Below are 23008 nucleotides of genomic sequence, written 5' to 3'. Positions count from 1 at the left end.
TCCGTCTGATAATAGATCACTGTCTCAACAAGGTCCACCAAACACCCAAAAGGATGTCAGGCGGAAACAAAAGATTTACATGTACATCAATACCGTCATTAGGAATTAAACACAGAAAACCATACCTCGCCCAAAGCTTACCGCATTGGAGCAAACACTGAAGAAGTTTATCAAGCGTGCGGTTCGATGCACAAGCATGGAGCCCGCCAACCAAAAAAATCCGATCACTACTCACACGTGTTCCGTACCACTATGTCAAGAAATCCCAAGCGTACAACCCACAACCACAAATATGACTGCAAGAATTCATCGAAATCCCTCAACTAGCAACATAAAACGTGAAAACAACAATTCCAATCGTTAACTCAGGCTAGACTCGCTACTACGATGATTTCATGCCACAAAATGTCAAGAATTGGACTAATCAATAATACTAATCGTCCTCACTCGTATTTTATTATAGTCTGCATCAAGCCACCCTAAACACTACTTCCTCATCGTTTCGCGATACCCTATGTAGACGACGAATAAGGCAACAGACGGTGTTCCATTAGTTCGCCAAGGTTTCCCGACGGTAATAAAAGCCGGAATCCCCAACTCACATAAGTTCTCCATCAACGAATATTTGTTGTGTTGTACCACTACTTTGCCGAGTGATTCCCCGAACTACGAGTCCTGCAACAACAAAAAGTCATTACGAGAAAATATAGTTGAAAACACCCTAAACTAACATAAAGTACAACGTCAACGGTGGGACGTTTAGTCGAAGGCAAGACGAACAATATCGGGTTCATAAATTCGAGGTAGCGTCTGCATCGTTCCAAGCACATGGCCGGGTCAACATTCCCGGCGTCGAAGCTATGACACCGTCAAATTTTCCGCCTTGCCCCCAATGAGATTTTTGTGTGCATTCTTCCTAGCGTCTGGCAATGCACACAACTTACCTCTGGTTCGGAGAAGGAATCAACATTGAATAACTATATTATAGCTATTCAACATTGAGTTGCCTACCTTCCCCTATAGAGCTTTATATTGTAACTCTTGTAAAATCTTAGTGAACACAATAACGATAACATAATAATGGGTCAAAACTTGTGAAAATGTGATAATTACACCCCATTTTTTTTTGTGGACTCCAAAGACTGGGTATTAATCTACATTTTGACACTTTTATTTTTCCAGAAAATATTTTTTGTGGGCCCCAAAAAGGGAAAATACGGGAAAAATGACGGTAATTAGAAAAATATGAAAATTTGCTGAAACAGTCCAGAAGATGAGGAAATAAGAGGGGAATGGGTTTTTATCAGTTTTACATCCCATATTTCCTTTATTGTGCTTTTTTCGAGGTTCGGGACCGGAACCGGGAATATGGTGATTGACCCCAAAACAAGGTGATTGAGGGACAGTTTGGGTTGTTGGTGATTGTTTACATGAGATAAGATATGATATTTACATTACAAACATGAATATTTGTTCAAATTTATCAATATACTCAATATAATACAGCACATATCATATCAATCAACACACATGTGAATAGCAACAATGAATAGTCATTATATGACATCATATCATTAAAAAATTATTTACATAATATGACATCATTATAGTCAAGTCACATCACTTCTTATTTCCTCCGTTTTCTTTTACTTGCAACACTTCCCCAAAAAGAAAATGTCACAATACTTGCAACACACTAAAAGGAAAGTTACTTTAGAGAAAATCTATACTATATCCCTTATTTAAAGCACATGGCGCACTAAATTACACTCGTAACAACCACTCATCCTATTTTAAAGTTTACTATATCATGTAAACCCCACCTTTCTTAATTACCGCGCTAAAGGATGTGTTGCATCTAAAAGAAAACGGAGGAAGTATATACTTTGATGACATCATTATAGTCAAGTCACATCATTTCATTACACTTATATGACATCATTATAGTTAGGTCACATCATTACAATACACTTATATGACATTATTATAAATATATGACATAACTATAGTTAACGCACATCACATCACATTATTACACTTATATAACATCACTATATTTCATGAATTTCAAAATAGAGTCAAAAACTCATTCTTGATACTTTATGGACATCTATATCGTTGTCTTATAATTTCACACCTCCTTATATGACCTGAGGAGTCATCCAACACATTCAGTTCATTTTTTGAAAAAATGTCAAAAATTGATCCGAAATCGTGTATTATAGCCTTCAATTTTGGACAACTTTCCACTTATTTTGAGCCGAAAATAAAAATCGTTGAGATGCTTACCATGGACCCTAATACACCCTGGGAGTCTATTTGAGTGGGTGCAACCATCTAATATGCCTTTAAACAATCAATTTACCCGTTCCAAACTTGCACTGATTTAGTGAACTCAAGCTTACCACGAACATTTATGACAATATATAATGGTCATATATGGTTCCAAACGGCATTATATGACCCTAAGATGTTTTTCCTAGGGTCTCAAGACTTTTCACCACCGGGTCTCGTGACCTCAAAATTTCCTTAAAAAGCGTGGATAATAACCTTCAATTTTAAAAAATTTTGACCTTTTTTCACCAGGAAATAAAAATTGCCGAGATGTTTACCGTGGTCCCTAATACCCCCGGGGTCCAATTGGGTGGGTGAAACCATCCAATATGCCTTAAAACGGTCAATTTACCCGTTCAAAACTTGTACCGATTTCGTGAACTGAAGCCTACCACGGACATTTTTTGACAACATGTAATGGTCATATATGGTTCCAAACGTCATTATATGACCCTAATATGTATCCCCTAGGATCTCAAAACTTTTCGACACCGGTCCCCGTAACATAAAAAATTCCTCAAAAAGCGTGGATAATAGCCTTCAATTTTAGAATTTTTGACTTTTTTTCGCCCGAAAAGAAAAATTGTCGAGATGTTTACCATGGTCCCTAATACCCTCCGGGAGTCCAATTGGGTGGGTGGAGCCATCTAATTTGCCTTAAAACAGTCAATTTACCCGTTCGAAACTTGGACCGATTTCGTGAACTGAAGCCTACCACGGACATTTTTGACAACATATAATGTTCATATATGGTTCCAAACGTCATTATATAACCCTCGTATATATGCCCTAGAGTCTCAAGACTTTTCGTCTCCGGGCCCTGTAACATAAAAAATTCCTCAAAAAGCGTGGATAATAGCCTTCAATTTTAGAATTTTTTGACCTTTTTTCGCCCGGAAATAAAAATTGCCGAGATGTTTACCATGGTCCCTAATACCCTCCGGGAGTCCAATTGGGTGGGTGGAACCATCCAATTTGCATTAAAATGGTCAATTTATCAGTTCGAAACTTGCACCGATTTCGTGAATTAAAGCCTACCACAGACATTTTTGACAACATAGAATGGTCATATATGGTTCCAAACGTCATAATATGACCCTAATATGTATCCTCTAGGATCTCAATACTTTCGCCACCGGGCCTCGTAAAATAAAAAATTCCTCAAAAAGCGTGGATAATAGCCTTCATTTTCAGAATTTTTTGACCTTTTTTAGCCCGAAAATAAAAATTGCTGAGATGTTTACCATGGCTCCTAATACCTTCCGGGAGTCCAATTGGGTGGGTTGAACCATCCAATTTGCCTTTAAACGGTCAATTTACCCGTTCGAAACTTGCACTGATTTCGTGAACTGAAGCCTACCACGAACATTTTTGACAACATATAATGGTCATATATGGTTCCAAGTGCCATTATATGACCCTAATATGTATCACCTAGGGTCTCAAGACTTTTCGACACCGGGCCCTGTAACATAAAAAATTCCTCAAAAAGCGTGGATAATAGTCTTTAATTTTAGAATTTTTTGACCTTTTTTCGCCCGAAAATAAAAATTGTCGAGATGTTTACCATGGTCCCTAATACCCTCCGGGAGTCCAATTGGGTGGGTGGAGCCATCCAATTTGCCTTAAAACTGTCAATTTACTCGTTTTCGTACACGTCTCTTGTATTGGCTATAAGCTTTCACGTGGCATGTACGTAGCCGGATAATGGTCATATATGGGTCGAAACAATATTATCTAACCTTGGGATGCATCCCGTAATGTTCCGTGAAATTCCGACACTAGGTCCCGACACCTCCTAAATTGCTCCGATTTCGTGTATTATAGCCTTCATATTTTCCATCCGTATATCATTTTTTCACCCGGCGAAATTATGCATCCAAGTACTTCCAGGGGTTCCCAAAGGACTTTGGGAGTCATAAATAGTGCCCAAAAACATATAATTTATCCTTAATCATCTCATCTTAAGGGCCTTGGGAGTCGTAAATAGTGTCCGGAACCCGATAAGTCTTGTCCTTGGGTGCACATGTTTTGTGCACATGCCACACGGCCCCTTGTACCATCCAAAATCCTAACATTTAGGCTTTGTGACTTGTCTTAATCCCGTACTTAGCATTTTTTAGCATACGAGATGTATCGCTAACCTCGTTTTCCAAAATATAGATGTTTTTAGGGAATAGGCGGGGAGGAGGGACGAATCAAAGCGACATAGGGCTGAAACACAGTGGATCGTGGCAGCAAGGTCACTATGCCACTTACAATACCCCGTCGCGTATTTAAGTCGTCAGCAAAGGATTCAACTCGCCGCTCGGTAGAAATTGTACTTCAAGGCGGCTCTCACGGCACATCCACCGCGGGATCTTAGCCTACGACCCGTGCCCTTGGGGCCGAAACCCCTACTGTAAGACGGCAATCGGGCGGCGGGCGCATGCGTTGCTTTTGGCCCGGATTCTGACTTAGAGGCGTTAAGTCATAATACAGCACACGGTAGCTTCGCGCCACTGGCGCGCCACTGGCTTTTCAACCAAGTGAGATAACCAATTGTGTGAATCAATAGTTCCTCTCGTACTAGGTTGAATTACCATTGCGACACTGTCATCAGTAGGGTAAAACTAACCTGTCTCACGACGGTCTAAACCCAGCTCACGTTCCCTATTGGTGGGTGAACAATCCAACACTTGGTGAATCTTTTGATCTGCGTCTTTTCAGCATTACAATTGTCGGGATTGGGATACTTTGCGAAAAAGAAAGAACCAGAGATGACTTGAATGCTCAATAATATATAAAATGATTTTTGAATGCTCATATCTACATTAACTTCTAGTTATTACAAGACTATCTCATGTTGCTAATCTTTAACTTCACCAAAAAATTCAATCACTATTCTGTGAAAAATCTCAGACTATAGCCCCTTTGGGATATAATATATATTTCTATCAAAGATATCCTGAATATCCCCCGTAGTGTTCCGTACTGGGAAGAGTTGCACAATATTACAATCCCCCAGGAATTTGGTCTTCAAATGGCTGTATGAATTAGGAACTGCACATAATTTTCTTCTCAAATAAACAAGCACTCGAACACTCGTGCTGGAATATGCCTGATTCATTTGTACATCTCCTATTACCAGTAAGCAGAAAGGAAGAGAAAACTTTAAGCAACTCCAATCAAAGTGTTGCTTTGCTAGAGTGACAATATAATATTTCAACCTTGTGTCCTTAGGCGGGTGTTGGCTGAGGAATATCAACTAATCGCTCCATGGTCTGAAGTTGATCATATGGTGCAATCTGTGCCATGAGAAGAAACAGTCAATTAAAAATTATAGCTTATGCTTTAGTGTTGAAAAAATCATTGAAGTTTGTTTCATTATTTCCAAAGGTAATAACTAAAAAAGACCAAATGAACTGAGCTTTAGACAAGCTTCAACGCTGAGAGTCGTCAGAGGAGTAATTTTGAGGGATGTAAGCTCAAGTACAGTAACAAATTTATATGTGAAAGGAAGAAGCAAAATTACCTGGTTAAACCCATCTGGCCATGTTATTTGCACAGCATAATTACCCATAGGTCGGATTTCTTCTGGCTCAATATCTTCTGAAATATCAGAATACTGCAACATTTGCTCCCCAGTCCATTCATCCTGTTAAAGGAAACACAACCATTTTATCACATGATACTTGATTATCTGATTGGGAATTTCTTTCATTATAATGGCTCGCACAACAAGATACACAATTTTATCATATCATCCTTCTGTTAGATGCAGAATTATTTGAGCCATGGGTGAATGATGTCACTCAATTGTTCAAAAGGGTAGGACATAGTTTATTTTGGCTTACCACACTCTGCGCAGACCGATCATTCCGTCTCACAGTTGCAGGATGTAGAAGGAACTCTTCTTCTGAATCAGGTACCTTCACCCTTATTGCTTTCATTGATTTGTCATAGCTGACAGCAGTTGATACTGGCAATACACAAAATAATTTGAAGTAGCTTAATTATAGATCATGTTGAAATTAATTTACAAATCCAAGTTTTTTATTGATTCAACAATACAAGGATCTTTTATAACGCTGTAAACCAATGATATAAACCTTGTTGGCGAATCTTGGCACATTGCTGTACAACACAAACTCCAAGGTCTTGAAATGTCTTTGCAACCTCTCCCAAAGGATCAGCTACAACTTCTGGTTGCCCACTATCTCCAGAAGCAGACAACTGCAGAGGTCAATATGTAGTTAGGATAATGTTTATACCAAGAAATACTGACCGCAACTGACTTAAACTGGGACTGTATATGAATATATTCGACCTGAACAAATACCAACTCGACTTGAAAAAACTAACATAACCAGTATTGACTAAGTTTCACAACAAGCTGATTTAACATAGACCCGGAATATGACCCAAGTGCCAAAGATATCCATGGCAGTAATTGACTCAGAAAGCAGATATCAGGATATTTCTGGTTCATAAATGAATATGTATGGCACTTTTATGATGTGAATGGTTTCATAAACAAACAGAGCACATACAGCTGGCTTGATTGGAAGTTCGAATAGATGCGGGATTCCAAACTGCTGAACGACCTGAGAGGACAATGGTCACAATGATTATGTTAGCTCCTCTCCAGACATGCTGAAGGATCGAGGCAGCATTTAAGGAAACTTAATAATCAACCATTGAAATCAATAAAGTCTGGAGATCAGCTGCATGCCTGAGAGCCCGAACCTCTGCCAAAAGGATAAAAGCGCTTTCCATCAGCATCAAAGTGACACATATTCTCCACAACAGCAACACACGGTACCTGTACATATCATGCAATGAGTTACTAAACACTAAAGTTATTTGCAAGAAGTTCAATAAATTTTCCCATCACAGGTTGTAAACAGAAAAGCAGAAGGTAAATAACTGTACAAGAGGTTTCTGCACTGAAGATCAGACCTTGAGCTTTGAGAACATGCGAACTCCTTTAGCAACATCAATGAATGCTAGCTTTTGAGGAGTGGTAACAATAACTGCTGCTGTTAATGGAACAACCTGACAAAAATATTCTACAGAATTCAGCAAAGGCAAGGGAAAAGAAATATATTTCCATTTTTTCTCCACGTTTCCTTCTAAACCTAGAATAGGCACAGGCAACAAGAACCTGACACAAAGTTAGCTGAATGTCACCAGTCCCTGGTGGCATGTCAATCACAAGGTAGTCGAGCTCCCCCCTGCAAAATATGAAACTTATCATATATTTAATTTTTTCAACTAACAATACTTAGTTAGATACTTATGGGAAGACTATACGATTCAATTGTTGCAAACAACTGGTTAATATTTAGCAAAATTGTTAAATACTTATGAGAAACTATACCATTCAGTTGTTGTAAGCAGCTGATTAATAACTCCAGAAACCATTGGGCCCCGCATAATTGCACGACCTTGCCCAGCAAATCCAAATGATACCAGTTTGACACCCAAGTATTCAGTTGGGATGATTGTTTTCGTCTCTGCAATCTGGACAAGCAAATAACATAAACAAGGAATCCAAAAAAGACAGCTAAAAATGAGTTTAAAGGTATTGCTATCACCATTTCTAGTAGCCTGCTCTCTGGTGAAACCATTGTTGGCAAACTGGGACCATAGACATCAGCGTCAAAAATACCAACTCTAGCTCCCATGCCAGCAAGAGTATAAGCAAGATTAACAGCAACAGTTGATTTTCCTACACCTCCCTGTATATTGCAAGAAAAGAGAAATATGTTGAATGAATTGAATCCCAGGAGATAAAACAAATTTTGACATAACAGTAGCCATCATAATTTAACATATTGAATTTTACAGCAACCCAAAATGATAGCCAAAATATCTGTCAAACAATTTTATAACTTGATCCAACTTTTCATGAAACAGCATCTTCTAGTCTAAAACAAGGCTCTTACTTTACAGCTAGAAACAGCCACAATGTTTGAAATTGTCTGCAAGCCCTTTGGAAGATCTCCCCCAAAAACTGGTTTAGCAGGTTGGGCAGACATCGTGACATTCACTTTTCTAACCCAAGGAAGTGCTGCCACCACCTCATTTGCTTTCTGCTCAAACTGTAAAACACAACAATTATATACCCCACATTAATGCATAATGATTGCAGCCCAAATACACTTCACAAAGAAATAGGCGGGATAGAGTCAGTCAGAGGTCAGTGTATAGAATTAAGGCAATAAATTACGATAGTTCTACATGACATATCAAACAACTACAACAATGCTCCAAGGGAAAAAGTGACATCAGAACATACATTAGCAATAATTAAATTTGTAACTTGGAATTAATTTACCATGTCCTTGACTGGACAGGCTGGGGTTGTAAGCTCCAAGCGAAATGACACCTGAAATCAGAGGTTCAGAGCTCAGGGAGTAATGATAAATTACAAAGCTACAAGAGCACAATATTATTTAAATGACCTCTCCTGAAGTTTCATCAATTTGTAGATCCTTCACAAAGCCACAAGAAACAATGTCGGTTCCAAAGTCTGGATCTATGATTTGAGACAATGCTTTTAGGACATCACTCTCAGCTTCTTTAATTGAAGATGTTGAAGCGCCCACTGAGTGTCAAAAAATAAAGACATGTTGTCAAACATGACTATATGAATTACAAGACAGAGAGGTACTAATGCTTACTTTACAAAATTAAAGAATGTTCTACTAATTCAAATTTGAAAATGGGAATTGAAATTATATTTCAAGTTAGCTCAAGCTGCTGCAACTCTGCAAGGCAGTTCACTAATAGAGTAATAGGATACCTTTTTTGTATCAATAACTGATATCCAATTTATCATATATTGAACTAGAGATCAAAGCTCAAACACCAGAGATTAAGAAAAATAGAGTAAAAATCCTAGAACACCCAAACCAGTCAATGTCCAAAGACACCTTGAGGACAATAAGCCTCATACATCCATAGGAGACAAAACTTAAAGACACATGTAAGACAACCCACAAGCAATACAACCTTAGAAATGGATGCTAAAAATACCACAACACCTAGAAGCCGAGACTCAAGATACCTAATAAAGCAAAAGAAACTATCAATTTATGAATAGTATGCAGGGCAAATCCATGAACATGGCAACTTGTGGAAAAAGCCTTCAATCCCCATAATAGCCATAATAGTCAAACCTAGAAACACATATAACCCCTACAACCTGAAAGAAATAGCCAATATACAAATAAAAATTTCTACGATCTCAAGATTAAACCCATGTCATTACCATATCAAAGCTTCCTTCATGTCTTCACAGAGATTGCCATTCCAGGCACCTCTATTTCTAAACTCCAACATTCTGATAACCCATTCCCGCGCATTACCTCTTTAAATTATTAGAACTAATATATAATACATTGCAGCATAAGCTATGACACTTACAAAGGATAACTCTTTAGAAATACCAATATAATTTTTCTGCCAATAGATATCATCAAGTTAGAAGCACTGCCTCCAAAATCTTTCATCCTCACACAAAATTTCAGGAGCAATACACTATGGATGAGAAATTAATTAGCCACATTGCTTGTCCATAGGATCTGCTCCCTAAAAATTAGACTTTTAAGTTCTAACTTTTGGTGAAACCTCTTCGGTTACTAGACTTACAAATGAAGAACCCAAACATCATAGCATGATAAATAGGCCTGGCCTGCACCGTCACAAGTGTCCAATTTATACAACCAAGGAGGTTCCACCTCAAAACCATATGGCAACGAGAGAGTAGCCCCTTAGCGTTATAAAGTGGACAAACTTTTGTGGGATACACTTCTCAACACTTTAACACTCTTTCAATGTGGAGTAACACTTTCACTCACATGTGGGATTGCTCCTGGGCTCAACATAGCATACTATCAACTTATCAAGTATAACAAGGTTTCACCCAACAAAAACCATCGTTCCATACTTAACGATCTTGACAAGTACTTTAAGTCTTAAATAAAAGGTTAGTTCGTATCATCGTATGTATTAGTCCCTCTATTCCATATTATTTGACCACTTAACTAATGCTTTCCGTTTTCCACACCATCCATCATCAATAATATTAATGCACTATTACTATTATTTGTCAACTTAAAATTGCAATGCCACTATAAAAGCTAATATCGCCTTAATATGTGTGCATAATCTTAAAAGACACTTATATCGGAATGGAAGGACTAGGAGTACGAACTAAGTTGTCACTCCCTCTATTGCTTTCAAACCATCCAGAATTCTACTAGTACAAAGTATCTTAGTTTGCCAAATGTCAAATTTTGCAATTTCCTTATGCTATAACACACCCATGATTTATTCAATATTACCTCTCCAATTCCAAGAAATTTATCAAATACAAAACAAAATATAATCATACATACCTTCAACAGAAGAAGCTTTAGCTGTAATAGAGCTAAAATTAACTTGATTATGCAAAACCCATGTAGATTTTATCTGCCTTTGCTGTTGAATTAAACCATTAAATACTAATCCTGCAAAGAATCATAAAAAAGTTTGCAACTTTATTAGCAGAAATTAAATTAAGACTGAAAATTAAAGTGGGTTTTATAGAATTACCATTTTTGTGCTGAAGATTTTTAGAGGGTTGAAAAGAAAGATTAGGAGGAATGGGTGCATGAAGTAAATGCATTTTCCAGGAAAAAAAAGTACAAAACAAAGAGGAGATTGAGAAAGTATTAAGTTTGAGCTTAAAATCAATAAAATGTCAAAAAATTGTCATCTGAAAATCTAATCTTTGTTGCAAATAAAACGACGTCGTTGGGTTTGGCTTGATTTGGTTTTGCGTTATCGGCCGTTAATATTGTTGGCCCCACGGCGCCTATTTGTGGCTAACATATTTTGATTTTGGGGATAGAATTGTGGCTAACATTTCTTGCATCTTCTACTAATTCAAGAATCAAGAATGAACCTGCTTTTAATTTCGTTTAAGATAATGTGCTCATCTTGAATATAGAGTTGCTCATGGATCAGATTGGAAAGGCTCGGCATGATCATGACTTAAGATAATACTTATTTAATTTTTCTTATCCCGATATTATAAAATGACATTTTCTTTGCGTAAGGAAACAAATACGAAATAGAAATATGTTAGCTAAACAAATCTACAAAGCAAGTGAAATGACTAACTTATTGGCTAATAATTCATATAATCAAATAAATGCACTATCTAAGGGTCCGTTCTCATTGACTGAATTGAACTGAACTTATTAGAGCCGAACTGAATTGAACTAAATTGAACTGAAATGAATATTTTATGAGAGAAGAAAATTAAGAGCTGAACTGAAAGGAAGTGAAAATAATCTGATGAGAACAGGGCCTAAGCCATATCTCTTAATCTCTCTCCTCTTCCTGTATCCTTTTCTTTCCCCTAAGTTAAAGCTAATGGACACATGTAAAGTCTTTATGAATTTTCGGATGACACATCCTAGCTCTTGGCAAGAGAAGTCATCTCTTATTTTAGAAGTCACTCATATTTGCAAACTTCAAATTAGACACTCCCATTTCTTACATAAGAGCTATCTCTTAAAAAAAATTATTCTTAAGAATCTCCCATTATTGACGCTTACCTTATAAATTTTCTCATTTCTCAGGGAAAATAAAAATTCCCAAGAGTCAATATTACAATTGTTTGAAAAGACGTAACTGTAACTTATGTGATGAAGTTAAACGTGTTTACTATTCACATAATAGAAATTTTGAAATGCTTTTGGTGACATTAGTGCTTTTTTTTCCTCAACACAAATTACACCAAGGAAGGTGAATGGAAATTAAGGACCCAAAAGACAATTTCATTTATGCAATGGATGTCTGGCTAAATGGCATTATTATTTTCCGATGACTATTTAACTTGTGAGAAAATTGTGTCCAATGTATTGAGGGTCGTAATATAGTGGGCATTGACTTGCTAAAGAAACAAACTTTGCTATGCCTATAAATAGAGGATGAACCATTGGCAAATTGCAAAGCATTAGCATTAAGTGCACAAACACAAGAGAGAAAATGAGTTTGAAGGCAGTTTTATTCGTGAGCTTTGTGATTAGCCTTATCGTCTATGTCGCCTGTTTATCATACTCACCGTACTCGTAAGTATTTTTACTATTCCTCTAAGGCTCTAATATTATACTCACAAAGTTTCAATTTTTACACTATTCACATACTCTAATTTGAGTGTTAGGCTATCTTTGTCTCTTAGACAATTTATACAAAACAACGTAGTCTTGTGAGATAGACTCATCTCAAACTCCCAATATATATAATCAATAAGTAACATTTCACAATAAAATTTACTTACGATGAGTAAAACTATTAGTGATTGAAGCTATGCAAGCGAGAAACTTAAACTTATTTTTATTATGTTCGAAATGTGTACAAACAGCCTCGGCATGCTACGGAAGCCAGGACAATGGACCATGGATAACAGGAGTAAGTAATGCTCATTGGAACAATAGAGAGCATGTGGAAGGTATTTCAAGGTTACTTGCATAGGAAGAGCAAATCTAGCTCCTCACCCTTGCAAACGAGGCAGTGTTACTGTCAAAGTTACGGATTTATGTTCTAGTTGTGCTGGTGATCTTAACCTTTCTCAAGAGGCTTTCAATGCAATTGCTGATCTTAGAGCTGGCAAAGTTCGTGTTCGATATGACCCGTAAGCATACACATACACAATCAGCTTAGCCAATTTATATTTGTATTGAATTTTTTGGAATATACACAGTTATTAATTTATTATCTTGTGATTAATTCCGGTATGTCGAATTATTTTCAGAGTATAATCAGAAGCCTATATTGCTTATCAAAGGCGGAAGACTATACCGAGAATATCATACAAACTACAAAGCGTATCAAATGCAGTAATTATGATGGTTAAAAATAACAGAAGCTTAATATAAAGAGCATGCTATATTGGTAATGTTTGAAGGGTGTGAATGTCAATCAAATTATAAACCGTTGTTATACTTCAAATTCGTATAGTAATGTGATGACAAAATTATAAAAGAAAAATGGTTGTATTTTTTTATGTTAAAACATAAATCGATCACCAAAGATACCAAAGAAGTTTTAACTTATTCTATTATGTCATCTAAATTATATAAGTTCCATCCCAAATAACAAGTCACACTAATTGTTTGATCATGCACAAAGCATGATGCTTCCAACATAGGCGCGCAGGTTAACCAGATGACACCCTTCTTTAAAAGTTATATGAACAACACTGACAATCGACAGTTCGCAAGCTATGAGAACCAGTTTAATGAGCAATGGATGACTGGGGTAATACTAGTGAGTAGTGATAACACTCGAGGAGCATGTGGAAAAGCATGAACAGCATTGGAGCAAATTTAGCTCCTCGCCCAAGCAAAGATACTGCTCACTACGTAGCTGGTGGTCTTCCCCTTTTCCCGAACAGGTGGTCAGATGTACCACGCACACAGGCACACAGCACACCCGCACATGCTTTATCATTTGCTCATTTAGATCTCTTCCACATTAGCCAAAAAGTTGTATAGGGCATACTCTACAACAGAACTCGCTTGTTGCTGCTATTAGTTCTATTTTGAGTCAAACCGTCTAAATTAAACTAATGACCAAAAGTATGTGCTGAACAGACCAATTATTCTACTTTTGCAAACAGTATTTGTCAACATTTTTTAGTATCAAAGAGCAGAAAGAACGATTATAGGTTGTGGTACAGTCAAAAACTAAATCTCACAAAACTCAGCAAATGAAAAAAACAATCCTCTGATACTTGTGAAAACAGACTAATTAATTAGTAAATTGAACAAGAATTAACGCATCCATTAAACCATCCTTCCTTCAATGAAAGAAGGCAACAATAATTGTCTCAATGTGAATTTTTCTACAAATGAGGTCAAAGAGAATCTAACAAATACCTCCTAAAAATGTGCAATTATCCACTGAAATCGAATCTCCTTCTGGAGGAAAATCAGGTACTGCTTCCTAAGAACTGTATCCTAAACATCTGAAATGTATCCAAGATATTCTCCGGTCCATATAATTAAGATTTAAGAAGCAATGCCTGCAAAGAGCAAGATAAAATCAGTCTAAACTCTAAATGAAGGTAAGGGTAAAGAGAATGTGCAAATAAAAACAACTTCAAATATCTTAATTGTGGACGGACATAAACTTACTAGTAAAACTATTCCTGGGCTTCTTGCTAAATATGACATCTCCAAAGCTGTCAAACAGCTGCCCCACTAAGCTCTTTGGATCATCTCCCATAGTTTGAATATAGGTTTGAACAACCCGACGGTCTTGTTCAGTAGATCTTAAGCTAAACCAAGTCAATAATTTCAACCTATGTTCCGGTTTTATGTAACCCTGGCACTCCAAAAACCGCATCGTCTTTATGCAAAACTCAAAATTATCATCCAGGGTACCGGGCCCTCCAGAGGCCCGAAATGGCGACCCATTTATCAGAGTGCTGTCACAATCATGGATCTCTTCATTTGCACTTGAGGCCCTCTTCCGGTGATTGACTGTCACGGAATCAACAGCACACACATCTCCGTTTCGAATGGTAGCCCAAGCCTGAGAATCATCACTTGGCCCACTACCATTTGACCTAGCCAGCCCAAGCCCATTCTTTTCAACATCATGAGAAGCAGCATCATCGTCAGGCCCAGTACCACGCTCCAGTGTACATCCATTATCTTCATCCCTTGAAGACTCAAGAGGTGGGGTAAGGTCTTCATTTAAATCAGGAACGGAAACAACATTTAGGTCAAGCTCACGAGAGACGGGTGGAGGTGACTGGTGATCTTTAGGAGATTCACAACTTGTCACTCGACAGCATTGTTCTACATCAGCACTGCAGAAGCGTTCAAGATAGCCCTGTTCTTGAGCCCAAGCTAGTTGCAAGACTTTCCCAAGGTCCCGCACCTTAAATCCAGAAGATGACCCAGCCAAATTTGAGTTGGGATGCTCCTTTGCAGTTGAGGAGCTCCCCTCAACAGTGGGGTTTTCCTTCTTACAGCCTCCTGTGGTGGGATTCTTATTGTTATTAAGTATCTCTACACTCTTGGTAAAACACTTAGCCTCAGAGTGACCTAGATCGCCAGCTTCCGTGCAGGAAATTATTCTGAAGGTGTACTCAGTGCAAGGCTCGAGATGTGTTACAGAAATCCTTCTTTTCTCCCTTGTAAAGATGGATTGAGGCTCCTTCGAAAATGTCCCCTGCCTGCTTTTGCAGTACCATAGCTTGTAGCCTTTGATGGACTCAGTTATTGGTGTGGGGATATCAATCAAAACTATTACAAGTGAAGAAGAAGCAACTTCTTCAAAAAGGAACCTGCATGCAGCTGGAAGTGAATCCACTGCCAAATTTATGTCCCAAAAAAATAAATTAAAAGTTAATAATTCATTATGATAGACCTTGGACATTCCTCGGCCAAGGAATTGGAAAAAAATGAAGGTTTCATGGGTTCTGACCTTTGTAATTTGGACTCATATTGGAAACATTCGAAAGGCGTTCATTAGCTTTATCGATTGCATGTGAACAGAGTTTTTGTACATCCACAGCAATAGCAAGCCTGCTAACTATGCCTCTAGCCATTTTGACAGAGTCTCCATTCATGGGACCCACTTCTGCCTCCAACTTTGACTTAGCTTCTGCAACAATATCATGGAGGTCCTTAAACTTAGCTGTGCCATTAAGGAGCCTGTAGCTCAAAAATATTCTATAACAAAGCACATCGACACGTCGAGCATCCTTTGCTATAGCCAATTGCTTTTTCCAACATCTGCCAACAGTAAAATTCAAGCACATCAATTGAGCTGAGCCCAGCAAACAATAATTATTCTCAAGGTACTCTTAACTGTCGTTTAATAGTTATATAAATAAATATAAAGTATAATCTGAGGTTAAAAGTTCACTTAATGAAGCAAAGTACCTACCCAAGTACCCCAGAGACTTTGCCGCAAGAAGCACAGCAGTAACTCCCATCCAAATGCATGTATTGCCCAAGGTTCACAACTCCCAGTTTTTCTTGTTGAAATGCACACTCAATGTGGCATGATAATCCACAAGAATCACCCTGCCCAGACTCAGTTTCGCAAACCAACCAAAGGCTAGGATCTTTATTATCATCAAATTGGTGACAAATGCAGCAAGAGCACCTCCGACAGAAAGCATTGTCTATGGACAAAACAGCTCTACACGCAGAATTTTTACATATCCAAGTACTAGAACATCCGAATTCAAAAGATTGCTCTGTTTTCGGCATGAATCGAGTAGGATTTTCTCCCTTCCTACTTTGCTTCCTAGAAGCAGAATTATAGGAAGTAGGAGCAGTTTTCCTGCTCTCTGGATTTTTCACATTTTTGGTACACGCTTTCAGCTGCTGCTCAATCATACTTCTTTTCAAAGGGGATCTTAGTTTCTACTCTTTGCCAAAGCAAGTCTTTAATAGCTCTCTTCAAACCAGGTTTCAGATATTCTTTTCGAAGTTCTAGGCCTCTAGAAGCATAACATGTAATTCCCTTCTTCACCAGAGTGTTCTGTACACTAGATGAATGACTAATACCTAAAAGAAAAAAGGAAAATGAAGCCAGTCAAACTTGAACAATAGCAACAGGAACAAATGAACATTCAATATGCATAAATCCCCCCTAAAACAGAAAGATATGTAGATGTGGCATCCTCATTCCTATGTGACTTGTACTATTTATCAGGGGCTCAGGGCAAGCCATTCCTGAGTAAGAGAGGAGACAATTTATATATCAACCCACCCAGCCCAAGGCACTTTATAAATTAGTAAAGGCACTTTACAATTCAATTAGTAAGGCACTGCACCGTGCAAGTACTACGTACTTAGTAATTATGCAAAATATGAAATAGTGGAGACTGGAGAGGATGATGCAAAGAGAGAAGGAAGTATAAACAGGGAAGGTTTTGTAAATAAAAAAAATTGTATTGAGCAAAGACTAACATAGTCTTTTCTTTTGTATCGTAACCAGCCACTCTGAAGTCTAGGCTTGTAAGGCTAAGTTAATTTCAAAGCATCGATATTAAAATATTATATGTAAGGCACCCTGTCATTTCCCGTTTTTACCTCCCCTCTTAATCTTCATATAATATATTTCAGATGACCATCACAGAAAGATAAGTGGCAAAAAGACATGAAGCACAACCAAGAAATTGTCCAGCAAACTCAATTAGCAGATAAGGATCCAACTGATGAATCCATCTCTCTCTGCTAATACACAGGCGTAACAGTTCATCCTATTAGAAGCATTTGGTCAAAACCAGCAAATAAGAAGCATAGGAGATTAGGAGTCACTATTAAAATTAAAACCAAAATCCAATTCAATCCAATCTAAACAAAATTATTAATTTGAATCGGATCCAAACTTAAATCGGATCGGATTGAACTTTTTTGTTGATAATTCGGATTGGGTCAAATTATCCTTGTTTGAATTTAAAAAACCGAAATATAAAACACTGATTTTAAAAATAAAGAATGTTTATATTAATTTAAAACTATGTTTTCAATACTTGTATTAATTATGTACAACTATGTTTTCAAAACTTGAATTTTTATAATCGTATTAGGCCCTAATTTTACAGTGTTTTTTGATTCGGATTTTGGATCGGATCCAAATAACCGAATATTAATTCCAATTGGATCGGATGGGATTTGATAATTACAAACCGAATGCACACCCCTAAGATTCACAAAGAATAGGGAACCCTTGTATAATTTTGATTAACAAAGAGTATCAAACTCAAGTGGTACCCACAAAAGTTCCAAGCCAAAAGACCAATGAAACATTAAAAATTTAAAACCAAGCCAACATGCTCCTATAAATCTCAGTCATTGGTTCCGATTATATAAAATATTTTTATGAAAAATCAAATCTTTTGGTATACAAACAGATCAAATTCTTCTCAAGAAAAAGAGATTTTCCAATTAATGTAATTTGACGTTTTTATTCTGTTAACGGTGAATTGATGCTCAAACCAAAAGCGGAGGGGGTGGGGGTAGCAACAAGTATGAAAAAACAATCAAATTACACAAGATGGAAGGACAAGAAGAATTTTACATATGCATATCTAGCAAAGGAAACCAAAAAATCACCGAGATTTAGCGAGGCAACATTAAATCAATCAATCAATTGGGGGGGGGGGGGGGGGGGTGGTGGTGGACAAAACAAACAAAGGGTACCTGAAACTCTGAAAGAGGTCCACTGCCAATTTAGAGAAATTACAGTAACCAAACAACCCCAGAGAAGGCACTAAAAAATGGAAGTTCTTGACAGGGTAGCAATAGCGGAGGAAACGAGGCTCTTATAGACACTCCAAAGAAACTGAAGCGTCACGATTTTTTTGATTAGCTAATATCTTTCTCTAAAAAAGCAGTAAATATCCTCCTATGTTATACAAGACATATACAACGTACCTTACAGCAATCAAAATTCAAAATTATTAGCAAGTCACGAAATTTGCAAGAAAAATAATGTTTCTATGCGACAAATGATGAAAATGAGAGTTTTTTTTTAAGGAAAGAGAGAGAGAGAGAAATCATTTGAAAATTGAAACTATCAAATTAAGACGCAACATTACTCAAAATGGACGATTTGGTAATATCGGTATAGCATAAATGGCTGGATAAGTTAAAATATATACTGGAACATCTTAAAGATAATCAATTGACAGCTCATTGTAAACCTCTCATAACCTCCAATGAGTCCAAACACGAGAATTGGGCAAAAGAGCGGGGGCATGGTAAAGGGCGTGACCACTATAACAGTTGCGGAAATGTAGAAACAAAATGTCATGAATGTTACATCACATGATTCACACTTATATAAAATCAAAAGTTCAAAAAAAAAGAAAAAGCGATTTAGAAGTGTTGTAGATAACAATTAAAAAATATTAAAAAAAATAATTACAATAAAAGTCCCATTATGTGCATTTTTTAATAAATTTTTATGTATAGTTTTGTGCAACTTGAATGTTTGTGCACCATGTTAGGGTAAAACCGGCTAATCTTGTACTCAATATGTCTTTTTGTGACAAATTCATACTTCGTATTTTGGTAGACAACCAACAATAAAGTATTCCAAATTTAAAATAAAAACCGGTTATAAGACATTGACTTTTGACAATAAAATTGGTGACTGGCTTATGCAAAAGTAAATCTAGGCACAAAATTAAAAATATACGAGTATAAATTTTTAATAAAACCGCCTTGCTATCATAAGACTTGTTTGTAGAAGGGTGGGAAAAGGGGAAAAAGAAACTGATATGGGTCACATGCTTAACGTGACTCTTAAAAGTGATCTTAGAATTACGAAAAGTTTCCTCCATTTCATAATGCTGCCAACAGCTTAACTTGACTCACGTGTCAATGCACAGCCTTAACTATGACCCTATTTGGTGGTAGCGTTTAAGATAGCGAATAGCGTTTTGACTAGTCAAAACACTACTAGAAAAAATATAAGAGTTTTTGGCAAGGTAGCGGTTCGAGTGGCAGTTAATGATAGATGTAGCATTTAGGTAGCTTTTCTCAAACGTTAAAAATAGTAGCGTTTAGAAATAGAGGGTAGCGTTTAATAATTTTTTATTACTTTTTAAACAATATAATGAATTTTGCTACATTTTAGAATTGGAACCGCAACTTTTGCCAAACACTCATACTATCAACTGTTACTTTGATAGCTAACCTCTACCCACTACAAATATGAATTGACAGCTACTAACAGTTATCCGAAGTGTTACAGTTTCACCAACACTGAACTTAAGACTTTAAGTTGAATTTATTTAAATATTTAGTACTTGTATAGAAGTGGGGTTAGTTAAGATATTAAAAACTATAGAATAATAAAAGTGAGTGTAGTGGGAACCAATATCATATCTATATATGCATAATTTTGCAACTATTATTGAGTTCATTGATTACATTTACAATTTAAAAAAGAAAAAAACTACAAAAATGTTAGTTGCAAGATTTGAACTCTTGCCCTCTTGTCCACTATCACATGGCAAAAACCACCTCCTCTACACTAAAACTTATAACATGTATAAGCAAAATATAATACGAGTAATTATCTTGAGCCAAGGGGGAGGCTCAACTGTTTGTATGAACCTTCGAACCTATTCAAACTTATGAGAAATTTTGTCTAAAGTTAAAAAGCAAAATTTGCCGAAAGAAAAAATTTAAATAGTGCAGGAAGCACTTTACTAAGTATTCTAAACCTTGTCCCAAATGAACCAGCTAGCCTAAACTGCATTATTTGACATGTTTTTAACACGATTTATTTGGGTCAATCCCATTTCTATTGTTTTCATGTTTGCAAGTAGAACATGAACTATAGCCCAAAATCTTCAATTAATTTGTATTTTTCCATTATTTCTGAATATAAATAAATAATTGAAAATTAAGGTCAAACTAATCCATTGACATCTTGTTAAAAAAAAAAAAACAAAAAAAAAAAAAAATCCATTGACATGTGTGCAAAGTTTGAATGTGTTACTTATTGTGGGACAAAGGGAGTACCATTTTTTAAAAATAAGTTTTTTATTCTTATCTTTTCTAATCTAGTCTAAAATAAATCTACGTAATAACTAATCAGGTGACTAAACAAGGCCTAAGGCTTCATTTCATAAAATTAAACTTCTTACCTAAACATTTCTACACTGAACTTATTCACCCTTGTACTTGTCTGTGAATTAAAAAGTTGAAACCCTAATTCAAACATACAAACCTAGAAGAAATTTTTTTTAATGTTGGAAGAACAAGGCAATAGATACAGGCATGCCTACTGAATTCCAATCACAAGTGGCAACATCTCCTTTCCCTCGGTGACCAACTACCTCCCCCCCCCCCCCCTTCACCAAACACTCTATCAGAACAAGATATTAGAGAGACAAGGCCACAAGGGTATCGTCTTATCATTTAATTGTTCCCGTTGTTGCTTTCAAATCTCTAAAGTCTAGACTACGGATACCAAAACAAACTAAAAATACTCTATGGCTTCATCCTATGAAATCAATCATAATTCACATATCATAGAAACAAAACCACGAGGCATTGTACCTAGAGTAGGGAATTGATCTTCCAATCTCATGCTCTAGACTTCAAGTTCTCAACTCCAACTAATACCCATCCATTGAATAATGGATCTGTTTGATATCCTTCAATAGTCATTCCTTCTTTCCTTTTCCTTCCTCCTCTTTACTACAAGAACAAAAACTATGTTAAGGCGGTACCACACAAGAACTAAACCCAAATTCAAGAATTTAAATCAGGAGGAAATTCTAATTAGAAAGAAAGAACTATGATAAAAACAGCCTGCATATTGATCTAGCAAGTAACAAATACAAACATAGGGAGCAAAGAAGACGAATTTATTATATTTCCCAATTAAAGTATTCATAAACATGCATTAGCTACAATGGGTTAAGCATTTCCCTAAAAATTAGACAAGTAAAGAGCAAACTCTGTAAATATTATAGTCCAACATATTAATCAGACACTCACAAAACACACCAATTCAGATTCAAGAGAAAAGACATTGAATACAAGTTTCTATCAAATTAGAATTGTGAAATGGAAAAACACCACTCAACGAATAAAATAGTTAAATGACACATTTCATCAAAATTCCCATGTCCCTTGAATCCCAATCTTGGAGAAGGAGAAATAACTAACCCTCTACCTTCCTTCCTCTAGGACTATCACTCAGAAGCAGGATCAATAAATATCTAATAAAAATGTACAATTCCATTTAAATTAGTGGACCAAACCCTTAAATTCAAGACATCACATGATCATGCTATTCCATCCAAATACTAATTTAGAAACAAATCAAGCTGAACCACATGGTTAGCCAGCAAAATCAGTCTCTTGAAACATTTATCACGATCACAGCTAAATAAGTTTCCTCCCAATGCACCTCCATAAGAAACAAACATACATGCTAACAACATAATTGGTTCATGCAATCATGCTACAAATTAAGCATAAGGCTATAAATTCAAGCTTTTACTTGCCACTAACACAGGTCAAATATAGAAACACAGGACTCCTGAAATCAAGACACAATCAAACAATGCACAACCCCAATTCAATTTAAACACAATCTCACACAATACCCTTAATTCTTAAACTCTTAAGACCCATCCCTGAACCCGGGGCAGGCGAGTGGGGAGCCGCACTAGGTCCAGGAAGAAAAGGTCCATTTTCATACTTCCTTCATACAATACAAGGTTACAAAAAAATACCCTTCAACACATTATCAATCAAATTTGACTGAATTGCCAAATTAGGCTCCATGAATCACATTAATTCCATCTCGCATAACAATATTAACGTAAATTGCACATAACAAGACACTAGCAATAAACCCAATCGTAAAATCTTTCATAAATTGAGTAATTACAACCAAAAGTTCAATAATCCGACATAAAAGATCCCTAAATTGACTATACTGACAATTAAATAAAGATAAAACCCTAGATTGTGAAATTGATATTCGATAAATTAAAAAAAAAAAGATAAATATGTAACCTCAGAAGCTGCTTCAATGGAGGAGAGGAAGCTCCGAAGCTGCTTCAATGGAGCATTAAGAGTACGCGCTTCAATGGAGGAGAGAGAAAGGGAGAGAGGGTGCAGCGTAAAAGTGA

The 23008-nt window shown here is 36.5% G+C and overlaps 2 protein-coding genes across 3 annotated transcripts; both read right to left on the bottom strand.

Annotated features, from left to right (window-relative positions):
* Nucleotides 1-5094: 5094 nt before the first annotated feature.
* Nucleotides 5095-11080, bottom strand: LOC145611736 (fe-S cluster assembly factor HCF101, chloroplastic-like). 2 transcript variants are annotated; one of them, XM_081667094.1, is made up of 16 exons: nt 10918-11080; nt 10722-10832; nt 8784-8926; nt 8657-8707; nt 8265-8420; nt 7914-8057; nt 7697-7839; nt 7481-7550; nt 7276-7371; nt 7049-7138; nt 6867-6920; nt 6426-6549; nt 6171-6295; nt 5849-5971; nt 5544-5621; nt 5095-5454 (listed from the first exon to the last, which is right to left on the bottom strand). In XM_081667094.1, exons 1-15 carry the CDS (start codon nt 10988-10990, stop codon nt 5553-5555), a joined length of 1572 nt encoding a protein of 523 aa, XP_081523220.1. In that variant the 5' UTR covers nt 10991-11080; the 3' UTR covers nt 5095-5454; nt 5544-5552. The 2 variants fall into 2 exon arrangements, with proteins under 2 accessions (XP_081523220.1, XP_081523219.1); XM_081667093.1 differs by having other exon boundaries at nt 5095-5621; nt 10918-11079.
* Nucleotides 11081-14107: 3027 nt separating this feature from the next.
* LOC145611391 (VIN3-like protein 1) lies at nt 14108-23008 on the bottom strand. Its single transcript, XM_081666716.1, has 6 exons — nt 22893-23008; nt 21420-21560; nt 16276-16904; nt 15811-16121; nt 14511-15695; nt 14108-14398 (listed from the first exon to the last, which is right to left on the bottom strand). The coding sequence occupies exons 3-6, from the start codon at nt 16731-16733 to the stop codon at nt 14385-14387; spliced, it is 1968 nt and encodes a 655-aa protein (XP_081522842.1). The 5' UTR covers nt 16734-16904; nt 21420-21560; nt 22893-23008; the 3' UTR covers nt 14108-14384.

Source organism: Chenopodium album, chromosome 24, assembly GCF_948465745.1.
Source record: "Chenopodium album chromosome 24, dcCheAlbu1.1, whole genome shotgun sequence".
Taxonomy (NCBI): Eukaryota; Viridiplantae; Streptophyta; class Magnoliopsida; order Caryophyllales; family Amaranthaceae; genus Chenopodium; species Chenopodium album.
This window is presented reverse-complemented; position numbering and strand designations above follow the sequence as displayed.

Coding starts and splice junctions, on each gene's coding strand:
- LOC145611736 (XM_081667094.1), bottom strand. CDS start 10,990: ATGCATTTACTTCATGCACCCATTCCTCCTAATCTTTCTTTTCAACCC. Junction 8,927..10,721: donor TAAAGCTTCTTCTGTTGAAG/GTATGTATGATT, acceptor TTTGACACTCAG/TGGGCGCTTCAACATCTTCA. Junction 6,921..7,048: donor GCAGAGGTTCGGGCTCTCAG/GCATGCAGCTGA, acceptor TTGTCCTCTCAG/GTCGTTCAGCAGTTTGGAAT.
- LOC145611391 (XM_081666716.1), bottom strand. CDS start 16,733: ATGATTGAGCAGCAGCTGAAAGCGTGTACCAAAAATGTGAAAAATCCA. Junction 16,122..16,275: donor AAAGTCTCTGGGGTACTTGG/GTAGGTACTTTG, acceptor TACTGTTGGCAG/ATGTTGGAAAAAGCAATTGG. Junction 15,696..15,810: donor TATGAGTCCAAATTACAAAG/GTCAGAACCCAT, acceptor TAAATTTGGCAG/TGGATTCACTTCCAGCTGCA.